This window comes from Suncus etruscus, chromosome 18, assembly GCF_024139225.1.
Source record: "Suncus etruscus isolate mSunEtr1 chromosome 18, mSunEtr1.pri.cur, whole genome shotgun sequence".
NCBI classification, from domain to species: domain Eukaryota; kingdom Metazoa; phylum Chordata; class Mammalia; order Eulipotyphla; family Soricidae; genus Suncus; species Suncus etruscus.
In genome coordinates, this window is record NC_064865.1 from 40,123,837 (window position 1) to 40,150,490 (window position 26,654).

At 41.8% G+C, this 26,654-nt stretch overlaps 1 protein-coding gene across 1 annotated transcript in view; it reads right to left on the reverse strand.

The window, feature by feature from the left end:
- SLC26A8 (solute carrier family 26 member 8) overlaps window positions 1-26,059 on the reverse strand; it is a 73,597-nt gene extending 47,538 nt beyond the window's left edge. Inside the window, exons 1-6 of the mRNA XM_049764800.1 lie at window positions 25,884-26,059; window positions 23,297-23,436; window positions 17,804-17,920; window positions 14,558-14,739; window positions 9,832-9,996; window positions 8,303-8,452 (exon numbers count right to left, since the gene is read on the reverse strand). Coding sequence (XP_049620757.1) covers window positions 8,303-8,452; window positions 9,832-9,996; window positions 14,558-14,739; window positions 17,804-17,920; window positions 23,297-23,436; window positions 25,884-26,059 — 930 coding nt within the window. The remainder of the gene's footprint in view (window positions 1-8,302; window positions 8,453-9,831; window positions 9,997-14,557; window positions 14,740-17,803; window positions 17,921-23,296; window positions 23,437-25,883) is intronic.
- Between the last annotated feature and the right edge of the window lie 595 nt (window positions 26,060-26,654).

Genomic DNA, 26,654 nt, shown 5'->3' on the forward strand with positions numbered 1-26,654 from the left:
TCATTCTCAGGCGGGTGTCCCCAAACTAAGGCCTGTCAAAAGCAGGCCCATAGTTACCATTGAAATACTTGTATGTTGATTCAACTTTATTTGTTCTTTATTTTAAATATTGTATTTGTTCTAGATTTTTTTTTTACTTCAAAATAAGATATTTACAGTGTGCATAGAAATTTGTTCATAGTTTTTTAAAACTATGGTCCGGTCCTCCAATGATCTGAGGGACAGTAAACTGGCTTCTGTTTAAAAAGTTTGAGGACCCCTGCTGCAAACATTCTGTAGCAATTAAATGGGGTTGTCAAAGTATCATGAGATAATAATCATCCACATTTCAGATCACAGAGAAAAAGATTTTTTTTGTTTTGTGTTGTTTTTGGGTCACACCCGGTGGTACTCAGGGGTTGCTCCTGGCTCTATGCTCAGAAATTGTTCCTGACAGGTTCTGTGGACCATATGGGATGCCAGGAATCAATCCAGGGTCTATCCTGTGTTGGCTGCCTGCAAGGTAAATGCCCTACTGCTGTGTTATTTCTCCAGACCCAGAGAAAAAGATCTTTAGCAAAGTAATTACTTGATTTTCCTCCTTATATTTTTCCCAGAGGGAAAAACATACTAAAGAAAGAAAAGGCGGGGCCGGGCGGTGGCGCTGGAGGTAAGGTGCCTGCCTTGCCTGCGCTAGCCTAGGACGGACCATGGTTCGATCCCCCGGCGTCCCATATGGTCCCCCAAGAAGCCAGGAGCGACTTCTGAGCGCATAGCCAGGAGTAACCCCTGAGCGTCACAGGGTGTGGCCCAAAAACCAAAAAAAAAAAAAAAAAAAAAAAAAAAGAAAGAAAAGGGGAAAAATGCAAAATTGAAAATTGAAAAGCATAAATAAATTGCTTGAAGTATACAGTATTTGTATATTGTGGTACTTTTTGGTGTTTGTCATCCAGCTTAAATAAACACATTTAACTAGTCATCATACAGTATGCATCATTTCTTATAGCTATAGGACTCTTGAGTTATGTGTTAGCATATTCTAATGGGATCCCAGGTAAAGTGTTCAATTTTTTCCTTAAGGGCTGGAGAGACAGTGAGGAGGTAAGGCTATTGCTTTGCATGTGGCCAGTCCTAGTTCAATCTCTGGCACTACACATGGTCTCCAAAGCACAGCCAGGGATGGTTCTACAGTGGAGAGCCAGGCATAGACCCTGAGCATGATTGGGTGTGGCCAGAAAACCCAACTTCCTCAATTTTCCCTATTAATATTTAAGGTGACTATCTTAAGGACAAATTATCATGAGAAAGATGAAGATCTTATTATTTTGCTACACCTGGTAGTACTCAGGTTTGTGCTGAGTTGGTGCTTGGATATCATTCCTGGTGAGCTCAGGGTATGAACCCCAGTCAGCCTTGTAAAAAGTAAGTGCTCCAACCACTGTACTGTCACTTTGGCCCATGGAGGTCTTTTTAAAATCAGACTCCTGCTACAACGCAGAAAGTGTTCCCAATCCCTTGATGTGTATAAAATCCCTTGATGAGTGGTAAACCCGATAATTATGACAGTCTTCAGCATGTTGTATTGAGTAGAGACTACATTTTCTGTTTTCAGAAAGAAGGAAGAATGTAAAAAGGATCAAAGTCAGGGAGTAGATTTTGAGCTTGAAATAGAAGATGGTTTTTTTTTGGGGGGGGGTTGGTTTTTGGGTCACACCTGGCAGTGCTCAGAGGTTACTCCTGGCTCTATGCTCAGAAATCGCCCCTAGCAGGCACAGGGGACCATATGGGATGCCGGGATTCGAACCAATGACCTTCTGCATGAAAGGCAAACACCTTACCTCCATGCCCCCTGAAATAGAAGATGTTTTAAAAAAATTTTGGGGGGGTTATTGGGCCACACCTAGAGGGATGACAGGGATTGAACCCCTGTTGACTGTGTGTAAGACAATTGCTCTACCCTTTGTCCTGTCTCTTTAACCCAAAAGTATTTTAATAATAATAAAATATGCATTAAAAGAAAAATACAAGCATATTTCAAACTTAAATAATTTCTGAGAATAAAGTAGGCCCCACAAACATTTTAATGATTATATTCCACTCATTTTACAGTCTCCACCAACTTCCATTCCTGGACCTTAGTTTCTTTCTTCAATTACACCCATGATGTACCTGATTTTCAGCACTCCCGAAGGGAATGTCTTCACTGTGATCAGGGAGTTTGATGCCAGCCACAGTGAGTCCCAAACAATTGATCCACCTACAGTCTTATTGCTCCTTTTCCCTAATAAGCCTCATTACATAAATGTTTTAGAGGAAGGCCAATTCCTGATGACTTGTGACATTGGGGATGGACCTTACGCTAGATGAAAAAAGCCAGACAGAGAAAAATGAATGCTACATGGTATAGATTCTTATATGTAGACTCTAAAACAAAAACTGAAATAAATTTCGTCACAGTCATAGGAACAGAGAGTTGAAAAGTAGTTACCAAGATCTAGCAGGTGGGCTGACAGGGGAAGAAGGGGAAGAGTTGATAAAGGGGGAAAATTTTTCAGCTACAAGAGGAATAAGGCTTGAGGACATCATGGAAAAGACATTGATAAGGCTATAGTGGGTGATTGAAATTTGTTAAAAGAGTACATTTTAAATGTTCATATAAATAAATAAGGGAGGTGATGGATGTGTTGATTAATTAGATGAGGGAATTAGTTTATAATATATACAGATAGAAAATCACAATGAACAAGAACTGGGTGCTGAGATAAAGTGATATGCATGATGCCCCTTCAATACTGCAGAAACAGTATATAAAAGAGAAAAAAGAAGGAGAAAGAGAGAGAAGAAAAATATCTGCCACAGAAGCAGGCAGGAATGAAGATGGGAGGGAAATTGGGGACATAGGTGGTGGTAAATGTGCATTGGTGAAGGATGTTGTACACTATGTGACTGAAACAACTTTGTAACTGTTAAAAAAAACTAGATTATGAACAACCACAGCATTTAAATAAAGTCGCTTTTATATCAAAGAGAAAGAAAAAAAGAAAGAAAAAGAGAGAGAGAAAGAAAGAGAGAAAGAAAGAAAGAGAAAGAAAGAAAGAAAGAAAGAAAGAAAGAAAGAAAGAAAAAGAAAGAAAGAAAGAAAGAAGGAGGAGGAAGAGGAGGAGGAGGAGGAGAAGAAGAGGAGGAGGAAGAAGGAGGAGGAGGAAGGAGGAAGAAGAAGAAAGAGAAGGAGAAGAAGAGGAGGAGGAGGAAGGAGGAGGAGGTAGAAGAAGGAGGAAGAAGAAGGAGGAAGTAGAAGAAGGAGGAAGGAGGAGGAGGAGAAGAATAAGAAGGAAAGGAGGAGGAGGAGGAAGGAGAAGAGCAACAACAACAATAACAACAACAACAACTACTACTACTACTACTATGATGGGTACTTTTATTTTACTTTATTATTATTATTTTTTGTTGTTGTTGTTTGGGGGGTCATACCCGGCAGCACTCAGGGGTGAATTCTGGCTCTATGCTCAGAAATCGCCCCTGGCAGGCACAGGGGACCATATGGGATGCCGGGATTCGAACCCATGACCTTCTGATTGCCTTACCTCCATGCTATCTCTCCAGCCCCGACGGGTACTTTTAAATCTCTCACAATGTTAAATTTGAAATCCGACTTGGACACTTTATGTCTAAATCACAAGCGCCATCTGCTGGTGGCTACAAAGCCACCAACTATAAATACATCTGCTTTCTAGAATGTCAGAGCTGGGTTGAAAAAGTGAAAATTGTCCCTGATTCTACTCTCCAAATTCCATTTCTACATTGGCCCTTTCTCCCCTCCCCACCACGAGGCCCTACTGTGTACATAGTTCTAAAGTCTTAAAAAATCTCTGGCCTACATGCATGAAAAACTTTTCAACTCCCAGAAAACCCATGTCCACAAGTGGGCAATAGTCAGGACAGAGATGGATCCCACTTGTCAAAAAAGTTTCCATATGTTCCCAATAGCTCAGTTAGTTACTATAGGATAAGTTATGCCTTAGAAACAGCTAAACTATAAGATGTTGAAATCTTATTTCTTTAATTTTGCTCACACAGAGTTCTTGGTGAGCAAATATCTTCCCAGGCACTGCAGATTTAAATTCAGGGATCCAAGGTAATCTATTATCTCAGCTTGCATCCCTGCTGATGGCCATTGCAGGGGAAGGGAGAACACAGGAACTCATACTTATCTCCTGTGCTTTGGCCAAAAAGTTACATGTAGGTGGAGAAGGACTCAGTGGTGAAGCATTTGTCTTGTAAGACGTTGTGTTGATACTCAGCACTAAAAAGTCACATGATCTGGCTGAAAAAACCAAGGAGGCTAGGAACTATAGGGGGTACATGGAGTTTTGGTGAACTATATGTATGTGTGCCAAATAATAGTTCTTGTGGAGGAATGGGGTGCTCCCAGTAGTCCTCTGACCTGGAGATGCACTATGGGTTACCAGAGAGAGGTCCATGGGTGCTGGGGAGTGCAGGGAATCGAACTTACAGAATTCCATAACTGAGATATCTGCTCTAACTAACTGGATCATACCAGCCCCAGAGAACACTTCCTTTTTTTCCTTTATTTTGTTTGGGGTCACACCTGGACATATTAAGAGCTCACTCCTGGGGGCCAGGGAGGTGGCGCTAGAGGTAAGCAAGCGCTAGCCAAGGAAAAAGAGCGCAACCGCGGTTTGATCCCCCGGCGTCCCATATGGTCCCCCCAAGCCAGGGGCAATTTCTGAGTGCTTAGCCAGGAGTAACCCCTGAGCATCAAATGGGTGTGGCCTGAAAAACCAAAAATAAAAAAAAAGAGCTCACTCCTGGCTCTGCTCTCAGGGATCACTCCTAGCAGAGCTTGGGGATCATAGTGAAAGCCGGAGATCAAACCTGGGTTGTCCATGTGCTAGGCAAGTACCTTATCTGCTGTACTATCTCTCCAACCCCAGAAAACACATCTTCATAGACAAATAATTTTCATGGACAGCAAAAGAGCTTAATAAAATCTAAGCTTTGGGCTGGAGAAATAGTACAGGAAAGAAGACACTTGCTTTGCATGTGGTTGTCAGCTGCCACCCTGGTTTGAATTTTCAGCACCACATATGGTCCCCTGAACACCATTAGAGGGTAAGCACAAAGCCAGGAATAGTCCCTGAGCACAGCTCGGTGTGGCTTCCAAATAAAATCTGAGCCTTATTTATGAACATGGCCTAAACATGGTAAAGATGCTAATTATAGCAGAACAAGATAAATCTTACCTGTGGAGTTTTTAAAAGAAGCAAATTTATCATTAGAAAAAGATGAGACCCAGATTGCCTTCAGTGAATCAATGCCATCTCCCTTAATGTCTTTCTTATTTATTTATTTGGGGGGGTGTTTGTTTCTATTTAAATTTTTATTTTATTTAGCTTCTGGTTTCCTCTTTGATTCTGGAGGCCAGCTCTTGCCTGGTATTGGGTTTGGGGGGCCCCATGCTGGAGTCCTTCTCCCTAGCCTGGGGAGTACTGGGAGGCTTGGCAGGCCCCCAGCCACCCCCTCTTTCTCCCCTGGACTCCAGGCCCTCCCTGGGTGCCAGCCCAGATGGCCAGAAGTGGGTTCAGGTGGACTCTTAGGGGTCCTCAGGCTTCCCCCATCCCTCCGTACTCCAGGGTGGAGGTGCATGGGGAGGAGGGTGGGCAGATATCTGGCTTCTGGTTTCCTCTTTGATTCTGGATGCCAGCTCCTGCCAGGTATGGGGTTTGGGGAGGCCCCATGCCGGAGGCCTTCTCCCTAGCCTGGGGAGTGCTGGGAGGCTTGGCAGGCACCCCAGCCATCCTCCTCTTTCTCCCCTGGACTCCAGACCTTTCCTGGGTGACGGTCCAGGGAGATTCTATAGGGGTCATCAGGCTTTCCCCCTACCTCTCCCTACACTAATGGGAATGCGCTTTGGGAGGAGGGTGGGCCATTGCAGCACTGGTTTATGTTGGGACAGTCACTGGAAAATTTTTCTCCTTGGTCTCCATTTCCAAAATGATCCGGGGGCTAGTGCCCCCACACATACAATATATATTGATAGTATTATATGCATATAGTTTATATATGCATAATATCCATCTTGTATTGTGACCTTGATACTCCCTACAAAGCTCATTTCTAATTGTTTACTGCCTCAGTCCCAACCATTATTTCTCCCCATTTACCCATGTAGGTGCAGCTCATGACATGAAGCTCACCACATAGTGTGATGAGTGCAGTTAGAGCAACAACTACACTGAAAACTATCATAACAATGTGAATGAATGAGGGAAATAGAAAGCCTGTCTCGAGTACAGGTGTGGATGGGGTGGGGAGGAGGGAGATCTGGGAAATTGGTGGTGGTAATCTTACACTTGTGAAGGAGGGTGTTCTTTACATGACTGTAATCATACAACTACAATCATATTTGTAATCATGATATTTAAATAAAAATAATTAAAAAAAGAATGTAGTACCAAAAATTTAAAAATAAAATAAAAATCATATTTTTATTTAAGCACCATATTACAAACATGTTTGTAGTTGGGGTTCAGTTATAAAAGAACATCCCCCCATATTTAAAATTTTTAAATAAATTATTTAATTAAATCACTATGAGGTACATAGTTACAAAGTTGTTTATGATTGAGTTTCAGCTAGGCCCAAGGACATGGTGCTACCTGGCAGTGCCTTGGGTTACCTGAGCCACTTCAGTGATGCAAGAGAACTTCCAGAAATTTACCCATGGGGCTCTGGGGACCATGTACTATCCAGGACTGATTTGGAGTTGGCCTCTTGCCTGGCAAGCTTCTTAGCCCTAGGACTATCACTCTGCCCTCCCTCAATTTCTTTATATAATACAACATAAAAAGATGAATAATAAATAAAAATAAAATGAAGCAAAACTTCTACAGAGAAGATGGAGATTCTCTGCGAGTGAGCATAAATCCCCCTGATGAGCATACACCGCCCTTAATTAGTTTAAAAGAAGAAAAAAGGGAATAATTGAACATTCAAAAGTATCCATTGTAGCAGTTTTTGAGTGGTACAACTATAGGAAATTCTTTTCCTCTTGACCTTTGTGTTTTTGCAAAATTGCTAGAATGAGTCTAGCATACGGGGAAAGAGAAAACCTTATTTATAGGTCAAGGAGATAACTCAATGGACATTCTTAGTAAATTCTGAGCATGTTGGAGATCTGTGATTCAATCTCCTGCATGGCATGATGTCCAACAGAGTACCATCAAAAGCACCCCCAAAGTGGCTCCTGAGTATCACTGGTGCAACCCTAAAAAGTAAAATCAAAACTCTATTCCTGAAATTGTATGAAAGAGGCAATAGATAAAAGCAATAGATAAAAAATTAATCATATTTATAAACAGAAAGCTAACATTTAAACAAAATGTATCCAGGGGTCTGAGAGATAGTAGAGTAGAGGTACACTTTATACAGCTCACCCAGGTCTATTTCCAGAACCCTTTAGGGTCCCCTGAATCCTATCAGGAGTGGCCCTGAGCACAAAGCCAGTAGTAATTCCTGAACACAGTTGGATGTGTGACTTCCAAGCCAAACTAAAAGATAAATCTGGGGGGGCCGGGCGGTGGCGCTGGAGGTAAGGTGCCTGCCTTACCTGCGCTAGCCTAGGAGACGGACCGCGGTTCGATCCCCCGGTGTCCCATATGGTCCCCCAAGCCAGGAGCGACTTCTGAGCGCATAGCCAGGAGTAACCCCTGAGCGTTACCGGGTGTGGCCCAAAAACCAAAAAAAAAAAAAAAAAAAAAAAAAGATAAATCTGGGATGGAGTGATAGGATAGGGCACCTTGTCTTTCATGCAGTTGACCCAGGTTCAATCCCTCGTTCTCCTTATGATCCCTAGAAACTGCCAGGAGTGATCCCTGAGCACAACTCCAGGAATAAGCCCTGACTACATGCAGGAGAGGCCCAAAACAAAACAAACAAACAAATAAAAAAACACAAAAACAAATGGATTAAATAAAAAATATAATAGTATTGCTTAACTCTTTCCCTTCCTCACTTTATCTTTCTTTTCTTTTCTTTCTTTTTTTTTTTTTGTTTTTGTTTTTTGGGCCACACCCGGTGACACTCAGGGGTTACTCCTGGCTATGTGCTCAGAAGTCGCTCCTGTCTTAGGGGACCATATGGGACACCGGGGGATCGAACCGAGGTCTGTCCAAGGCTAGCGCAGGCAAGGCAGGCACCTTACCTCTAGTGCCACCACCCGGCCCTATCTTTATTTTCTTAAGGTAGGTATTTTAAATGATTTGGAACATGATTAGGTGGGGGAGAGCATAAAAATATTTACCATAAAGATTTCCATGGGAAATTCCATGGGATATTGATTGAAGGAGATTCGGACACATTTGTTCATTCTCAGAATCACCATAGCAGTTAGAAATAGCAGAATGCTGGTGGAATTGGCTTTGGGGATACCGATGCAGTAGTTAATTAAGTTCTGAAAGATAATAAAATTAGAGAGACTTAGGAAAAGATAGAATAATCGCGTAAGTCTAGGAAATGACACACTCTTTTGAGTTAGTTTAAAAAGAAGTTTCTGCATCCAGAGATATACAGGAGGTAAGACACTTGCTTTGCAGGAACATGGAGCCAGGAACCTGGGTTCAAGTCTCTTGTACCACATTGGGTCCCCCAAGAATTGCTAAGGGTCATGCTTGAGTATAGAGCAGAAAAATCCAGTGTGGCTCAAAACATAGCACCATTCACCAAAATAAGAAGTCTTGAGGAAGTATTGCTGGCCAGAAAGAGTTTTGTGAGCATCATTGAAACAGAGACATCAAATGATTTGCTTGTTTAAGTTGCAAAGATAATAAAATAAATAGGCCATCTGATTCAGTTAGGAGAGAATATACTAATTGGGAGACAAAAAAAAAAGAGAATATACTCTGTACATTTAATAAACCCAAAATTAGGTGTATTAGTTTATTCCTAATTAATGTTCTGGACCTTCTATGTTCTTTAGGACATAGACAGTATAGTGGATAAGGCACATTTGGTTCCCTGGGCAAAGCCAGGAGTGATCCCTGAGCTCAAAGCCAGAAGTAATCCTGAGAACCACCAGCTATGGTTCCCAAACAAAACAAAAAAATACATATATTCTTTACCATGGTTTCTAAAACTATTCTTGCATTCAGGTAGGGATAATTTTTAGCATTTTACACAGATGTCTTAGGATGCATTATGAGGCATGTAATGCAGACGGTGATGCTAGATACAACATTTTATAGGCCAGATTTTTATGTCAACCATGTTTGTTTGAAAGTCTGGACAGGGGCAGGAGCCAGAATACAGCAGGTTTGATCCATGGCATCCCATATAGCACTGCTAGTATACTCCTGAGTATAGGACCAGAAGAAACCTCTGAGCACTGCTAGTAGTGGCCCAAATATCACCACCAGATCAGAAAGTCTGAGCTAAAATGGTTGGTAAAATTGAGAACAGAGGACCAGAGTGATAGCACAGCAGTAGGGTATTTGTCTTACACGTGGACAACCCAGGACGGACCTGAGTTCTATTCCCAGCATCCCATATGACCTCCGAGCTTGCCTGGAGCAATTTCTGAGGGCAGAGTAACTCCTGATCGCCACTGGGTGTGGCCCCCAAACAAGACAAAACAAAAGCCCCACAAAACCTTAGAACAGAGCTCAGCTGATGTCTATAACCACTTAGGATCATAAATCTAGAAACAATTGATTTTCAGGACCCTCTTGGCCGATGTGGGGGAGACTCCAATCAGGTCTTTTTGGGGAAGGCAAGGGGAGAGGCATTTGTCAATCTTTCGTAAGGCGTTTGGAAGTGAGGACAGAATTTACTCACAGAGAAGAAGGCGACAGGGCCGGAGTGGAAAGTGATCATAAGTCCAAAGATGGAGGTAAACTGACTCAGTACAACATGCAGCGCTGTGGCGGCCAGGTACGCATTAATGATGGCCTCCGGTAGGTAAGTCGCAATGAAGCCAAACCCTAACATGCCCATCGTCAACTATAAGGGATTCAGATGGAAAAGAAAACCAGAAGTGAGGCAGAAGGTCTCAGACTAGCAGAAGCGCCCACTACCAGCTTTCCAGAGGTACCCAGAGACCTTATAACTTCTTTTCCTAATCAGTTCCCATCACTGCATTCTTGGGCTGATCCAGACGCCCTATGGGCAGTAGGCCACTCTTCTTTCTTGGAGCATTAGGGCAAACTCTCTCACCCTAGACTCTACTGACCTTGTTGACCTGGTATAACAGTGACAGAGAAGTAGAGCCTGGTGAAGGCCCTTTCATTGCCAGCTTTAATAGCTCCCTTCAGTGGTCCCTGTGAGGGGTCCCACTTTTTAACAAAAGAAAAGACACTTTTGAGATCTGAGTGCAACACAGACTTCTTTTTCTGGAGAAAGATTCGGGCCACACTCATTGATGCTCAGGGCTTGCTCCTAGTACTGTGCTCAGGGATCATTCCTGGTAATACTCAGAGGACCAGATATGATGCCAGGAATTGAATCAGAGATGGCTTTGTGTAAGCAAGTATTCGACTATCTCTTGGCCTTTGTCTTTTATTATTTTTAAAAAATGATTAAATTGGATTTATGTTAGAAAGACAATATAGGGGCTTGAGAGATAGCATAGCTGTAGGGCGTTTGCTTTGCACACAGCAGACCCTGGATAGATGGTGATTGAAATCTGGGAATTCCATATGGTCCCCCAAGCCTGCCAGGAGTGGTTTCTGAGAGCAGAGCCTGGAGTAATCCCTGAGTTCCACTAGGTATGGCCCAAAAACAAAACGAAAAAAAAAAAAAAAGAAAGACAACAATATAGTATTTATATGCATATATACATATATAACATAGATATATATAGCATAACAAAAATATAACAGATATGTATGAACTTAAATGTTTTAAGTAATGAAATTCTGCAACCATGTTACCTTAAATATAATATTAAAAAATCAGATATGAAAATAAAATCCCTTGAGACTTCTCTTTTTACCTATGGAATATTTAGGATTTATTTTTTTCTGTTGTTTTTAGATATACCATCTGTGTTCAGGATTTACTCCTGGCTCTGTACCCAGGAGGGAGCTGAGGGGCCATTTGTGGAGTTAAGGATTGAATTTGCGAGACCAGAGAGATAGCACAGCGGCGTTTGCCTTGCAAGCAGCCAACTTTGGTTCGAATCCTGGCTTCTCATATGGTCCCCTGTGCCTGCCAGGAGCTATTTCTGAGCAGATAGCCAGGAGTAACCCCTGAGCGCTTCCTGGTGTGGCCCAAAAAACAAACAAACAAACAAACAAACAAACAAACTAAAAGAGATTGTTGGGGTCGAAGAGATAGCATGCAGAAGCACGGTGGTTCGAATCCCGTATGGTCCCCTGTGCCTAGAGCCAGGAGAAACCCTTGAGCGATGCCCGGTGTGGCCCAAAAACAAACAAACAAACAAACAAAAACAAAACAAACAAACAAAAGGATTGAATTTGTTAGGCAAGCACCTTACTAGCTGTCCTATATTGAATATCAGTTAATATCATTATTTTGGTTTGGGGCCACTCCGGGCATTGTTCAGGGCTTACTCCTGGATCTGTGCTCAAGGGACTATCTGTGGTGCCAGGGATTAGACCTGAGTCACTTTAATCCAAACAAGTGCCTTACTTGCCTTTTCTATCTCTCCAGATCCTAAATTTATTCTTTATTTATTTATTTATTTTTGGTTTTTGGGTCACACCCGGCGGTGCTCAGGGGCTCAGGGGTTACTCCTGGCTATCTGCTCAGAAATAGCTTCTGGCAGGCACGGGGGACCATATGGGACACCGGGATTTGAACCAACCACCTTTGGTCCTGGATCGGCTGCTTGCAAGGCAAACGCCACTGTGCTATCTCTCCGGGCCCCCTAAATTTATTCTTTTTCATCTTTTTTTGGCGGGGGCCGGGGGTTGGGCCACACCTGGTGAAACTCAGGGGATATTCCTGGCTATGCGCTTAGAAATCGTTCCTGGCTCAGGGGACCATATGGATGTCAGAGATCCAACCCAGGTCTATACTGGGTCAGCCGCATGCAAGGCAAATGCCTTCCCACTGCACCGTTGCTCCAGGACCTCTTTTTTTTTTTTATCATTTTATAATGTCCCCCCTTTTTTGGGGGGGCACACCCGTTTGATGCTCAGGGGTTACTCCTGGCTAAGCGCTCAGAAATTGCCCCTGCCTTGGGGGGACCATATGGGACGCTGGGGATCCAACCGCAGTCTTTCCTTGGCTAGCGTTTGCAAGGCTGACACTTTACTTCTAGCGCCACCTCTCAGGCCCCTATTATGCCCCTTTCTACATTGAATAATTTTCTTAGTTCTTAAGCAAATTTTATCCAGTATTATTTACTCAGTTCTGCTTTCTTTTAATTAGTATTTACATAATTTATATTCCTATTCTTTTGCTTTCAACCTGTCTATAACACTGTATTTGTTGTTACTGCATATTTGTAAATATGCCAGTTTTCTTAATGTTAAGAGTTGACATTTTAAGGCTTAAATATACAATATCTTTGTTATTTTTTTCCTGATTTTATGTGGGTTACTTGAACATTTTTGGACTCTCATTTGGATTTATATTTATTGATTCTGAATATATTCCTTTGAACAGAAATTCTTTGAATATTGTCATTATGTTCAACTTTATTTCATGTTAACATTGGTGAAAAAAATCCCACTGAATGTTAAATAAAACAACATTATGTGAGAACCTCCTTTTATTCATTGTTTTGCTTAAAGTCACCATTTTCAAGAACCTATAAATGATGTTAAGTGATGATTTACTAATAGCTTTTAAAATGGTTCTCTTGGGGCCGGAGAGATAGCATGGAGGCAGGGCGTTTGCCTTGCATACAGAAGGACTGTGGCTCGAATCCTGGCTTTCCATAAGGTCCCCCGAGCCTGCCAGGAGCGATTTCTGAGTGTAGATCCAGGAGTAACCCCTGAGTGCTGCCAGGTGTGGACCCCCCCCAAATAAAATAAATAAAATGGTTCCTTTAAGTTTTACATTATATATACATATAATATCATATCCAGTCAACACTACCAACTCAAAGTACCAGTTCACTTATCTCCCTCTGGGTTTGTTTATATAAGAATTGCTTTAAATTTTTATTCTATATATATCTCAAACCACATCAGACAGTATTGTAATTTTTTTCAACCATCAAACAATTTAGAAAACCCAAGAAGACAGGGAAGTTTTATCATATTTATCCATATTTTGCTCTCTACATTTCTTCTTCCTAATATTGCAAAATTCATAATTTTATTCCCTCTTCCTGTTGTTGTTGTTGTTGTTGTTGTTGTGATGAGAAGGAACCAAACACTTGGTGCACTGCTCAGATAGATTGGTTGGGATGCCCCAGTGATGGCACACTTTGTTGTGGAACCAGGCATCACAAAACACAGCACTAGCAGGATGCCTTTTAGCATGTGAGACAGTGCCTGGAGTAAAACTCACTCCTTCATCTCCGCCAAGCAAGAATTCTGTCCCTGAGCTGTCTCTGCCCTCCTCTCCCTTTATTCTTGAAGGATATTTTCAACTGGGTATATGATTTTGGATTGGCAGGTTTTTCTTTCAGCCAAAGAAATTAATGTGCCACTTCCTCCTTGCTCGTGTGCTTTGTGTCCTTTGAATTATCTACCATCCATCCTTCATTGAATATTGAAATATTGAAATATTTCTTTCACTTTTTCAAAATGTTTCCCATTAACTAGTTTTCTGAAGTGTCACTGGAATTTGTTCTAATATGAAGTCCCAAGAATTTATCGTTTGAAATTTCTTCGCTTTTTTAATCTGTACCTACAAATCAAACCATTTTAGTAACTTGATAGATCATTTCAATCTATCTTTTGTCAAATTTGGGGAGTTTCAGTTATTGGATCTTCAAATGATTTAAACCTATCTCTTTCCTACTCCTTTCTTTCTGAGAATATTAAGACACAAATATTAGAACTTTTTGTTATAGTCTCAGTGGTATCTGAGACTATATTTTATTTTCTCAAGGCTCTATTTTTATTCTATTTTTTTTTCAACAGATTGGATGGCTTCTATTTCTTCTTTAGGTTAATTGATAATTTCCTTTATTCTGATGTTGAACCTGTACATTGAATTTTATGTTGTTATTGTTGTTTTGGGTCACACCTAGTGATGCTCACCTGACTCTGCACTCAGAATTTACTCAGGCTCATGGGGTGTTGGAGATGAAACCCAGGTAGGCCATGTTCAAGAAAAATTCCCTATCCATTGTTCTATTGCTCTGGCCCTACTAAAACTTTTAATTTCATCTATTGTATTTTTCAGTCCTAAAATTTCCACTTGGTTTATCCTCATACTTTTTACATTTGCATCTTTTGGGAAGGGGAGACTTTCCCACTAGTGCTTTGAGCCCAGGCTCTACTCTTAATGATATCTGACTATACTTCTGCCTATACTTAGGCCTGACAGTATAGGTTGTCAAGCCCAGCAATGAATTTCAATTCTAAATATATCTTAATGGCCATCATGACCAATTAAAGGAAGGGATTCACTTTCCTACCTGAATAATTCCAGTCAGAAGAGTTGTAGAGGCCACCACACTCAAGGATTTGTTATAGGCTGGTAAGAAGTGGGGTTGAGAAAAGTCCTCGCTGAGGAAAGTTCCCATCAATAAGTGGCCTCTGTTGAAAGGGTACATCTTGAGGACATTGACCATGAGAGCGCTTACAAGGAAGAAATAACCTATGGAAGATAATTTAGGCAGAAGGTAAGGTTTCTAGTCCATATAAATAAATAGATATTGACAAAAGCAAGGGATACTCTGAGAGTTATTGTTCTTTATCTGAATAAATTATTTTTTGGAGACCACAGTAGGCTGTGTTCAGGGCTTAGTCCAGGCTCTGTGCTCAGGGATCACTCCTGGTGGGGAGTGATTTCAAGGGGCCATGTAAGATTCTAGGATCAAACCCACACATTAGGTACATGTGAGGCCATGCCCTACCCATTGTACTATTGGTCTTATCTCTGAAGGACTTCTGGAAAGTAAGGAAAAAACAGAGAAAAGGGCAATGGCCCCACATAGTATGATCTATTTTGCAAAATGTAGGTCTTTGGTCTGAGTAGGACATATAGTGAAGGATTTTAGAAATTTCTTGGGGCTGGAGTGATAGCGCAGTGGTAGAACATTTGCCTTGCATGTGGCTGACCCAGGACAGACCTCAGTTTAATCCCCGGCATCCTATATGGTCCCCCAAGCCAGGAGCGACTTCTGAGCGCATAGCCAGGAGTAACCCCTGAGCAGGTCTCCGTGTGTGGCTCCAAAACCAAAATAAATAAATACATAAATAAATAAAAGAAATTTCCTAAAAATGTGTATTATATTCAACTGCCCCTGCTCTTAGACATGGTAAAATATGAGACCATGATGAAGGAATCAGGAAACAGACAATCAATAAGAAAAGGCAAGGGATGGGGCCAGAGAGATAGATAGCATAGCTAATAGGACTTTTACCTTGTACCTGCCCAACCTGGGTTCAATCCTTGGCATCCCATATAGTCCCCAGAATACCGTCAGGAATGACCCTTTAATGCAGGAGGAGGAGTAATGCCTGAGCACTGCCAAGTGTGGCCTCCCTCCCCCCCAAAAAAACCAAAACAAAAGCAAGAAAAGGCAAGGGACTGGAAGATGGTAATGGATCAGGCAACCTTGCATATGTCTAGGGCAATCCAGACCCTGATTTGAATCTTTTACTCCACATATGTTTACTAAGCACTGCTGGGGTAGGGATTGGGGATCAGTCCTGAGTACAGAGCTAGAAATAGCTTTCTATGTACGTCAGACACAAGCCTAGCCCCACTCAACCCACAATAAAAAGGTAAAATAAACTCTTTTATGAACTTAGATGATGCAGAAAGTTTTATGATGCAGAATGACACTGAGTAGAAGCGGTTTCAAATATCATGTTATTTCATTTTATACTGACATGTTTACCTATGGGAGCAAAGACAAACCTTAATGTCCAAGTACCTAACAGAAACGAAACCCTAACAGCACTTACCATCATTTGGAAATGGTATTTGGAAATGATCGTGATGTGCTCTAAGAATTCGGAAATATAGTAATAAAACTTATTATCTTGGTTAAAATGTTAAATGTAGCTCAGTGGTCAAACACTTGCCTTACATATATGTAAGGCTCTCGATTTCTTCCCAGCACAATACACATGCACACATACATTACAAGCATAAGAAAAGTCAATATATAATAAATTTTAATAAATGTAAGCAGTAATGTCCTTTTTAAAAGGGCAGAGGATGTCAGGAGATAGCTAAAGCACTGAAGCACATGTTTTGCATATAAAAATCTCAGGTTTAATGCTTAGCACCACATGACTTGCTGAACACTTCCAGGAGACTTCTGAACCCCAATGGGTATGCCCCACTCAATAAAGGAGGCCAGGGACCAGAGCAATAGTGCAGTAGTAGGGCGTTTGCCTTGCATGTGGCTGACCCATGATGGACCTTAGTTTGATCCCATATGATGCCCCAAGCCAGGAGCGATTTCTGAGCTCAGAGTCAGAAGTAACACCGCCCGCCGAGTGTGGCTCAAAAACAAATAAATAAGCAAACAAACAAAAACAAAAATAAGGTGCGGGCAGATAAGCCTCTCTATCCAAAGCAGGCTAAAAATTAATGGAACCTGCAAGCATCTCTGGAATTTGTGTGCCAGTACGGATGGTTGATGTGGGTTGTTTGGCCAGTTTGTTCTGTGGTGAAGCACTGAGTGAGTGCAAGAAATGCACTTCCAAAACCACTGGAGGATTTTATGATTGGATTAATAGATGATAGAAATGCGCTGGTGATCCATGCTAGATCTTACAGATTAAGGGCAGCTGGTTTCTAGTGTGTACTTGTGGGTATCCCTTCCCCAACTTCCTGTTTATCCTACCTGGAGAGTCAGACCTACCCATACCTGGGAGGGATCTTCGGTTTGGAATAAAACATATAAAAGGTGTTGCCTGGTGGGGAGAAGAGGCAGCAAGAAAGGAAACATAGAGAGCAGCTGAAAGGGAGATAGAGAGTTCCAGAGAGAAAGAAGCAGAAAACCAAAGAAGAGCAGCAGAGAAAACCTGCTTGGAGTAAACTTGGCATAGAAACCATGGGAGGAAATGCACATGGCGGTTAGGAACATAGAATAAACTGAGCTGTCTCCAATGAAACTTTTAACTGATGGCCTGTGAATTTATTTCGCCACTACTACCTTCTCCAGACGCCCCAGCGGATGGGGTAAAGGCGCTCTACCGAGAAAGCCTCACCCCAACACGTGGACATTAGACATCATAATTTGTATTAAGACAACATGCACTGCTTTCATCAAGGATAGTAGCTATTTTTTTATTCCTATGTAAAGCAGTAAACAAGCCTGGTTGACTATGGTATTGACAGTGATGCACTAGAAATATCTGATTTCTGGGATCGGGGTGGTGGCGCAAGCAGTAGGGCATTTGCCTTGTACACGCTGACCTAAGATGGATCGCGGTTCTATACCCTGGCATCCCATATGGCCCCCCAAGCCAGGAGCTATTTCTGAGCATGTAGCTAGAAATAGTTCCTGAGTATCACTGGGTGTGGCCCAAAAAATCAAAAACCAAAAAAAAAAAAAAAAGAAATATTTGATTTCTAAAATCTGAACATTAATTCCCATGCATAGATTGTCTGTCTTCTGTCTCCTTTTGATCATAAATTGGAATTTTATTGCAATAAATGAGACTTCATTCACTTCCTATGGCTCCAGGACTGAACTCACCAATGGACATATGATGACATGATCCAAAAATTGCATAAATTATCGAAGAGCAAAAAGCTCCATATGCGACATTGAGAGGTGGAATCAGTTGCCTTGTCAGCAAACTGAGTGTCAAACCTGAAAAGCAATATAATGTATAAGTAAGATTAGTTTTACAAGAAAAGAAACTTAAATAAAAACTGTAAAGAATACTTGAAATAAAAAATGATATCTGGAGCAACTAACTGTGGTCATGATATCCCTTGTCATACAGCCCTTATTAGTAGCTTTTTATTATCTCCTTTGATTCCTAGCTTCTCTTCCTCTTTTTTTTCTTAACCATGTGCTATTAAAGTTCAATTTTAAATAATAGGTTTAAACTCCTTGAACTACAAGGTTTTCATGCTAATCACAGAAGCAAACATCACAGCAACAAAGCCTCTAATTTCAACATCTCAGAAGCAACCACATTCCCACTCTCAGCTAGCACTAGAAGGTTCTAGAAATCCTCCAGGGTTTAAGATAAAAGCTGCAAAGAATAGACTCACACTTCACCAAATTGACTCAAAGTTTAATATGTTATTTCTCTTGTATAAACCCATCACTTCAGTTTCCTCTTTCAGCTCCTTCTTTCTTTCTTTCCTCTTTCTTTCTTTTTCTCTTTCTTTCTTTCTTCTTCTTTCTTTCCTTTTCTTTCTTCTTCTTTCTTTTCTTTCTTTCTTTCTTTCTTTCTTTCTTTCTTTTCTTTCTTTCTTCTTTCTTTCTTTCTTTCTTTCTTTCTTCTCTCTCTCTCTCTCTTCTCTCTCTCTCTTTCTTTCTTTCTTTCTTTCTTTCTTTCTTTCTTCTTTCTTTCTTTCTTTTTTCTTTCCTTCTTTCTTTCTTCCTTTCCTTCATTCTCTTTCTTTTCTTTCTTCTCTTTCTTTCTTTTTTCTTTCTTTCTTCTTTCTTTCTTTCTTTCTTTCTTTCTTTCTTTCTTTCTTTCTTTCTTTCTTTCTTTCTCTCTTCTTCTTTCTTTCTTTTCTTTCTCTCTCTTTCTTTCTCTCTCACTCCCTCCCTCCTTCCTTCCTTCCTTCCCTCCCTCTCCTTCCTTCCCTCCCTCTCCTTCCTTCCTTCCTTCCTTCCTTCCTTCCTTCCTTCCTTCCTTCCTTCCTTCCTTCCTCCCTCCCATCCCTCCCTCCCTCCCTACCTCACTTCCTTCCTACCTTCCTTCCTTCCTTCCTTCCTTCCTGCCTTCCTTCCTTCCTTCCTTCCTTCCTTCCTTCCTTCCTTCCTTCCTTCCTTCCTTCCTTCCTTCCTCCTTCTTTCTTCTTTCTTTCTTTTTTTTTTCTTTTTGGTTTTTGGGCCACACCCAGCGGTGCTCAGGGGTTACTCCTGGCTGTTTGCTCAGAAATAGCTCCTGGCAGGCTCGGGGGACCACATGGGACACTGGGATTCAAACCAACCACCTTTGGTCCTGGATCGGCTGCTTGCAAGGCAAACGCTGCTGTGCTATCTCTCCGGGCCCTCCTTCTTTCATACTTACTTTTTTGGTAAGAAGTATCACGAGACGTAGTAATTCAAAACTTAAAACATTTTGAAGCAAATGGATTATCGTGTGTGTTATTACCCTTTAATATTGAAAGCCCACACCATTTGCCCTTTGGGAGTCTTATCAACTTGCATCATAAGAATGTGTGCCTCTGAACTCAGTGATGGGTCCAGTGAAATGATTTGTCTTAAACAAACAATAAAGTTTTCTTAGTGGAAAAGCTCAAACATTTACAAAAATGAAATGTAATAAGCATGCATGTACCCAATAGTCATTTTAACAATGGTCTATTCATGTCCAGTCTTGTTTTCACAGATGTCTCACTTCTTTCTTACTCAGTATTGTTTTGAGGCAAATTCCAGACATTAAATCATTTTATTTGTAGATGTTTTATTATTATATGTCTTTAAAAGAAGATCCTCCTGGGACAGGAGAAAATTGCTCAGTGGTTGGAGTACCTGCCTCACATGTGTGAAACCCTGGGGTTAATTCCCAATGCCACACAATAAATAAAATGAAACAAAAGAAGTTTTTCTTTTGAGTTAGCTACAATATGATCGTTATTCCAAAGAAACTAATAATGGGGTTGAGGATATGGTTCAGAGGTGGAACACTTACCTTTCTCCAGCCTCTCATGGTTTCAAATAAAAAGTTACAATGCCAGGCCAGAGTGATAGGATAGCAGGTAGGCACTTGTCTTGACACAGACAACCCAGGTTCAATCCCAGGTGTCCTATATGGCCCCCTGGAGCATCACCAGGAGTAATTTCTGAGGGCAGAGCCAGGAATAAGCCCGGAGCAGAACTGGGTATTTGCCCCCCAAAAGTATTCCTTGATACTTATCTCATAAAATGAAGACATGTTCATGAATTATGAGGTAAATTGAGGCCTTTGAAATAGTTCCCATTTGTATCAACTATTTCTCATTTGTATCTTAAATATTTTCTGTTGGTTTGGTTTTCCCATTACCTTTCATCTGTTTTTCCCCTCGCCTTAGGGAGGAGCTTGAATTGGATTTCAATAAATGGAAGGCAGAGAGCTTAGCTGGGGCTGTCATCTAGGCTGTGAGTCGTGTGTTGGAGCAACTGGTTTGTGGGTGAACAGCTTACAGTGTGAGTTTTTTTTTTTTTTTGCCTGCTATATTCTCCCTATCTGTGTGGATTACTTATTGCCGAGAATTGTTACCGAACCAACTTCTCCTATCCTCCCTGGATAGGGGGTATGGGATATCCCTTTCCCTTCTAGGAACAGTGGAACTTCGGGGAACTCAACCCACCTCCCAAAGAATGTCTTATTACAATTAACTATACATGTATGTACATAGGAGGTATCCTTTTAATAGCCAAATAATGCAATAAATCTATATATTTTTCAAGGGTAAATATTTAGACAAACTCTGCTACATCTAGAACACAGAAACTACTCAATCAAAAGAAATGAACTTTGTAAAAATGTTTCACCAGCATAAAGAATGGTGGCTCCTATAAACAGAGTAGGGACTGTAAGAGTTGGGTCACCTAGATTTGTGGAAGTACAGTCTCTAATATTTGTGCAAGGCTGAGATTGCCTAAGAACAAGTTTCTCATTGCACATCCCTCTTGTTAAGCCACACAAGACTGTATGGATAAATAGTATGACTCCATTTATGTAGCTGTTGAAATGGCACAATTATAGAAGTGAGGAGTAGATTAATGGCTATCAGGGTTGAAGGTACAATGGAGATAGGAAGTAAATCAAGGTACTATAAAAGCACAATATGAAGGACACTTCTAGTAGAACATATATCAATATTAATATACTAGTTGAACTAGAAATGTTTGGGGTGTGTGTGTGTGTGTGTGTGTGTGTGTGTGTGTGTGTGTGTGTGTGTGTGTTTGGGGAGGTTCTTAGGGCTTACTCCTGGCTTTGAGCTCAAATATCACTCCTAGTGAGGCTTAGGGGATATTATTGGGGTGCTAAGGATCAAGCCTAGCCTGGGCATGAGCAACCCTCTCTATTAACTTTTTAGCCCATTTGTTTTTGAGAGACACATCTGGCTATGCTCAGGGTTTACCTCTGACTCTGTGGTGGGGATTGAACCTGGGTCAATTTCTTGCAGAGTAAGCACCTTACCTGCTGTACTATCACCCCAGTCCTGAATTATCAGTTTTCAAGATGTCACTATTAGGGAGACTGTGGACAAAGGATGTCTCTGTAGCCTTTTTTTTTTTTTTTTTAACTTGCACCAATACTGTTGGGTTGGTAATATGCAGCCAGCAGTATTGATCTGGTAGTTCAGTGTTTGGCATGCAACAGCAGCATCTGGGTAAGACAGTGCTGAGGATCACCAGGGCCACACCTGAGATGCTCAGGGTATCATGCTGTCCTGAGGCCTTGTACATACCAGGTACCAGAGTTATATGCCCAGCGGCCACACTGCGATTTATTTTTGGGGGGGGGGTTTCACACCCGGCAACAGGGACTACTCTTGAATCTATGCTCAAAAATCACTCCTGGCAGGCTCAGGGGACCATATGGGATTCCAACCACCGTCCTTCTGTGTGCAAGGCAAATGCCCTATCTCCATCTATCTCTCCTGCCCACACTGTGATTTCTTACATACACAATCAATAATGATCAATCTATAATGATCTCAAAACAACTGGATTTAAAAATTCTGAGTATACAAAGTGCTCCTAAGGGTATGGAGAATCTAGAATTCTTATACATGCTGATGGAAATAGGAAATGCTATGAGCATAGCCTCCTCCTAGAAACAGAGAAACATGCTTACCAAATGATAACTACTTCTGGGTATTTGCCTCATAAGGAAGGAAAATGTACATGATGACCCAGAAGCCTGTTTTTGAGCATTTGTAGCAACTTTATTTTATTTTATTTTATTTTATTTGGGGGGGGGGTCTATACCCAGTAGGGCTCAGGTCTTTTCCTGGCTCTGGTTCAGAAACCACTCCTGGCAGGCTTGGGAAAACAAACCCGAGCTGGCATGTACCTTACTTCTTGTAGCATTTATATTTGTGACAGCCTAAATCTGGGAACAAAATCTGGACCACGATGATGGCGAATGAAAGATAATCCCCCACAGGAAGTTCTAGCTTTAATCTTACCTGGATATAATGACTTTTTTCTTTTTCTTTTTTTTAGGAACCACACCCGATGACACTCAGGGGTTACTTCTGGCTATGCACTCAGAAATTAGTCCTGGCTTGGGGGACCATATAGGAACCAGGAGATCAGGGATGGACATCAGTCCATCCTAGGCTAGCGCATGCAAGGCAGATGCCTTACCACTTGTGCCACCGCTCTGGCCTCAACTCATGGATACAATGACTTTTGAAACTCTGGCTTGTATAACTGTTTGAGAGAACAACTTGGTTTTTTTTGGGCCACACCTGGCGGTGCTCAGGGGTTACTCCTGGCTATCTGCTCAGAAATAGCTCCTGGCAGGCACGGGGGGACCATATGAGACGCCAGGATTCGAACCAACCACCTTAGGTCCTGGATTGGCTGCTCACAAGGCAAACGCCGCTGTGCTATATCTCCTGCCGAGAGAACAACTTGGGAAATTATAACAGGTGTTGGTTCCTGTTTGGGAAAAGAGACTTCTAAAGCTTAGATAGCTCCCACACTTTTCATGTGATCTGAACTGCCACACTGGAAAACTAGAGAAGCCCTGGAACAATTAGTGCCTGACTGGATGAAGAAAGGGCAGCTGACTTTCCCATCCTCCCTTTCCTACCCTTTTAACTATAAACACACACCTCTAACTAATTCATATGGATTTAATTACAACTGAATCTCTTGGATCCATCCTGGAAGAGTTAGAAACCTGGCAGACAAGAAAGTAAATAGCAATGCTATGTATAGAATTCACTTTATTCTCCTATTTTTATCTAGCACAGGAAAACCACTTCCTTCAGGTCATTGGACAAGGTCTAATATATTGATTGTGGGCAAAAAGACTTTATATAAATCTAGCTTCCTTACCTTGAGGGATTTGTACAATGCCAACAGTTATACCAGCAATTATGTCTCCAAGAAACCAATCCTTGAAGCGGTAAAAACACGCCCATTTTAAGCAGGGAAAGAGGGTAAGTAAGCATTTTTGTAAATTTTTCCATGAGCAACTGTGAGAGAGAACAGAGATTTGATTAGATTGTCCAAGATAAAAAAACCCACCAAGCAGATAAAAAGGTAAGAAGGTGTCTCTTCTGCTACTACCATTGACCGCTGTTCCATTCTGCCCAAGCCAGAGACAGGAACAAAGCATTAGTTTGGAAGGAGCATGGCCTTGCTGTTTGTATAAGAGTGTAAGGGATTAGACAGGTTCACTAAGAGTGGCCATGTATGGGGAGAGTAATATTTATTTCTTCACCATGTCCTGTCTTCTCTTCCCTCTGTGGCAGATTTTGGCAGGACCAAAACAAAAATAAGCATTGGATTCTGCTATGTGTCCAAGACTGAAAGTTTTTTTTTTGTTTTTGTTTTTGTTTTTTGCTTTTGGTTTTTGGTTTTTAGGTCACACCCGGCAATGCTCAGGGGTTATTTCTGGCTCTACACTCAGAAATCACCCCCGGCAGGCTCGGGGGACCATATGGGATGCGGGGATTTGAATCGGCGACCTTCCGCATGTAAGGCAAACGCCTTACCACTGTGCTATCTCTCCGGCCCCAAGATTGAACGTTTTTAAGAAGGAAGTTAAAGGCACAGAGGTCAAACTGGATGTGGAGATATTGTAAGTATTTTTTTAAAGCAGTTTATTTATTGACTGATTGATTTTTGGGCTACACCCATCGATGCTCAGGGGTTACTCCTGGCTCTGTGCTCATAAATAGCTCCTGACAAACTCGTGGGACCATATGGGATGCCAGGAATTGAACTGGGTCCCGCCTGGGTCGGCCGCATGCAAGGCAAATGCCTTACCGCTGTGCTGTGCTATGTCTCATGAATCTGGATTGCAATTAAGGCACCTACATAAGAGGCAAGGCAAAGGCACCGGGAGATTTTAGAAAGAAAGGTATTGGCGGGCCCGGAGAAATAGCACAATGGCGTTTGCCTTGCAAGCAGCCAATCCAGGACCAAAGGTGGTTGGTTCGAATCCCGGTGTCCCATATGGTCCCCCGTGCCTGCCAGGAGCTATTTCTGAGCAGACAGCCAGGAGTAAGCCCTGAGCACCGCTGGGTGTGGCCCAAAAACCAAACAAACAAACAAAAGTTCTGAGAGGGTTAGACGGAGAGTAATACAGCAGGTAGAACACTTGCCTTGCATATAAGCGACCTGGGTTCAATCCCTAGCACGCCATCTGGCCCCCGAGCCCAGCCACGAGTGTTGTTTTGATGTGACTCCCAATACAACAACGAAAAGTTCTGAACCGCGGTTCTTCTGCTTTACCAGAAGGCTAAAAGGTTCATTGCTCAAAAGCATGTTCAGGGTTTTTGAGCTGCATGGTAACCATGAATATCAGAAAGGCAAGCACATGTAGGTGACTGGGGACAGCTGTGTGGTGCCAGAGAGCAGCTTGGAGCCCCTCCTGTAGTTTTAGCCTTTCACCTGTCCACAAAGCTTGCTGGGTTTTGTTGTTGGGAGACTGATTTGATGGCGAATCAAACACTGTCTTTGTTGAATATTATTCCTAGATGCTGGGGACAGGAGGTGGGCATTGGAGATCCCTATGCACAGTACGTTCATAGTCTAGATACTATAACTGGCTCCAGATTTCAGAAACAAAAATACCATGGAAAGAGAAAAACGGAGGAGAGGAAGCAAGAAGAGGAATAAAAATAAAACAAATATATTAAAAAAAAAAAAAAAGAAGAGGAGTAAAAAGGGACAAGGGTGAGGGGCCTGTATAGCTATAAACCACTATACTCAATACCGGGGGAAACATAGGACTCAAAATGCAACCATTAAACTTAAAAAAATGTAACTTCAAGGGAAACTGTTGACATTAGAGGCAGGACATTACACTGGTGAAGGTTGTTACACATTTTATGACTGTAACTCAATCATGAACAACTTTATCTGTTTAAAAAATATTTCGAACAACCTTGTAACCCTGGTGTTTAAAAATAAATGTAACTGCCAAGGAGTCAGGGTGAGTGGTGGGAGGGAATCTGGGCTCAATGCAGAGTGGGGTTCTGGGGATACGAAGTAGCGGGAAAGGAGGTGGGGAACTTTGTATACCTGAAAATCAATGGCAAGAGACTATGTAAATAACAGTGGATAAATAAGTGAATAAATAAACCAAAGATGGTTCTATGAGATTACTGGTCTCCCCCTGCACCCCACATCCCAAAAAAAAAAAAAAAACAAAAACAAATAAAGAACAGAGACACCAAATGTAGAGCACATCTTTTGTTTGTACAAAGCCCCATGCTCCATCACATGTGTTTGGTCCCTGACATTCCCACTGCGTGTAACCCTCACCCTTCCAAACCAAATGAAAGGTAAGTACAGTCACTACCCCTCCAGGGATCCTATGGATCCTTCTGGCAGGAATTCAGAGGAGCAAAATAGAAGTAGACCCCAAGGCGTGCCAAACTGCAATGGTAATGGCAGAGTGGCGTCCTTGTACCTGCATTTGACATGGTGCTTGAAGGTGGTAATGTCTATATTCAGGCTGACAGAGGAACTGAGCTTCCTTCTGTGCTCCTTCTGGAAGGTCTCCTCATTGTAGACATCTCGCTTAACAAGGTATGGGTAAGAGCTTACCCCTTTAGTGCCCAAACGTGGGGTGCTTCTCTCTTGCATTGTGTATCTGGAGGAAGGGAAAGAGAAGATTCTTAAACTATTTTTTGGTAGAACTCAAACGTCCAGATGCATAAGACATTGTAGTTTTTGTTGTTGTTTGTTTTGGGGTCATGTCCTGGCAGTGCTCAGGGGTTACTCCTGGCTGTACGCTCAGAAATCACTCCTGGCAGGCTTGGGGACCATATGGGATGTCGGGATTTGAACCACCGGCCTTCTGCATGCAAGGCAAACACCCTATCTCCATGCTATCTCTCTGGCCCCAAGACATTGTAGTTTTACTATAAGTTCACATGTTTGGTATGATTGTAACTGCAAGACTGTCCTATGAATAATGTATGGTGTGTATTATTGTCATTTTCCAAACAGAAATGAGTCTTCAGAACTATAAAGTCAAGACATTCAGGAGTGCAACCAGATGTGAAACTTGGCAGCCCATTTCTCTAAGTCAGTGTTTATCAACATTCTTCTAACTAGGGGTGCTTTCTTTTGTATTTTTGGGGGGCTTTGGGGTCACACCTGGTGGTGCTCAGGGGTTACTTCTGGCACTGTGCTCAGAAATCGCTCCTGTCAGGCTTAGGGGGCCATATGGGATGCT